This window comes from Juglans microcarpa x Juglans regia, chromosome 2D (assembly GCF_004785595.1).
Source record: "Juglans microcarpa x Juglans regia isolate MS1-56 chromosome 2D, Jm3101_v1.0, whole genome shotgun sequence".
Taxonomy (NCBI): domain Eukaryota; kingdom Viridiplantae; phylum Streptophyta; class Magnoliopsida; order Fagales; family Juglandaceae; genus Juglans; species Juglans microcarpa x Juglans regia.
Window position 1 is genome coordinate 9,346,597 of NC_054596.1, and position 1,112 is coordinate 9,347,708.

The window sequence follows — 1,112 nt, forward strand, 5'->3', positions numbered from 1 at the left end:
CCATCAATTCCCAAAAGCTAGTAGTACAGAAAATACGGTCATCTACCTGATTTGGACGCACAGTACCAAGTACAGTTCGCCCTACAAAAGGACAGGGCGAAAAAGAAAAGCCAAAGGAAAACTACATCGTGCCCATAAACATACTCACAACATGGAAATTGAAAACAACTTTTTTCGATGGAGGAATGCCCATTCCTCTTACTTTTTCCCTGTCATTGAATAATCACCTTCTTCTTGAAGCGGTTTCTCTCTGTGAATTGAAGTACACTGCAGCCACTGGCAGACCCAAACCATTCTCTTCTGAGAATCTTCTTGTGTTGAAATGGTCTCTTGTAGCTGGAGTCCTCACTGTTTGTCTCCCACTCTGCTTGAATAAGAGGAACACGTACCTATGGATTCCAACAACTGGCTTCGGAGTCTCGTAACCCACAGTTTCTTTTCCTGTTTAAATCAAAAGCCATCGATTTTAATTAAATAACCATTAAAAAATTGATGCAATGTCATGGCGCAGTACTACACTGAAAACTAGCGCTACCGTAAAGGAGAGAGGGGTTATATACATATATAAACTCACCAAAAGAAGCATCAGTGGTGCCAGGAATGTCAGTGACCATCCTGAAAGATATATTACGTATCAAAATTCATCGATACATATTGAAGGAAAAGTATAAAAAGAACCAGGACTTGATATACACACTACCAATGGAGATGCTCCCTTAAATACGGATCACTAGGACTTGGAGCATCGGGGTCTGTCATAATCTTCAAGAAAAGAGAGAAGAGATCAGAGGTCGACACATGCAGTATATATAGCATTAGTAGTAGCAGAAAAAACACATGAATGTTGTTAATGCAACATATATAATGGCCAACTTTTAATTAATAAACTCACCAGTGTATAAGCAGTCCTCATGTCCTCCCCACCAATCTCTACGCGGGGTTTAGAAATAATAACAGAAGGCATGAGTTCATGGCCATTGGCAACTTCCTTTCTAGAGTTGTAGATTACATTCATTCTAAGACTTGGGGTGAAAATGTCCACCACCTCTCCCACTACTCTCCCCACAATTAGTGGTTCCATGAACCTAGACATTAGGAAAAAAAAAAAAAAA

At 39.8% G+C, this 1,112-nt stretch overlaps 1 protein-coding gene across 1 annotated transcript; it reads right to left on the reverse strand.

The window, feature by feature from the left end:
• LOC121248422 (CEN-like protein 1) lies at positions 1–1,112 on the reverse strand. The gene is made up of 4 exons (XM_041146884.1): positions 893–1,112; positions 701–762; positions 575–615; positions 1–441 (listed from the first exon to the last, which is right to left on the reverse strand). Exons 1-4 carry the CDS (start codon positions 1,091–1,093, stop codon positions 224–226), a joined length of 522 nt encoding a protein of 173 aa, XP_041002818.1. The 5' UTR covers positions 1,094–1,112; the 3' UTR covers positions 1–223.

Bases quoted from the DNA above. Each gene is read 5' to 3' on its own strand.
- LOC121248422 (XM_041146884.1), bottom strand. From the start codon at position 1,093: ATGTCTAGGTTCATGGAACCACTAATTGTGGGGAGAGTAGTGGGAGAG. The intron at 763-892 runs GTGAGTTTATTA...CTTTTCTTGAAG, and splicing joins TGAGGACTGCTTATACACTG to ATTATGACAGACCCCGATGC. The intron at 442-574 runs GTGAGTTTATAT...TGATTTAAACAG, and splicing joins CACCACTGATGCTTCTTTTG to GAAAAGAAACTGTGGGTTAC.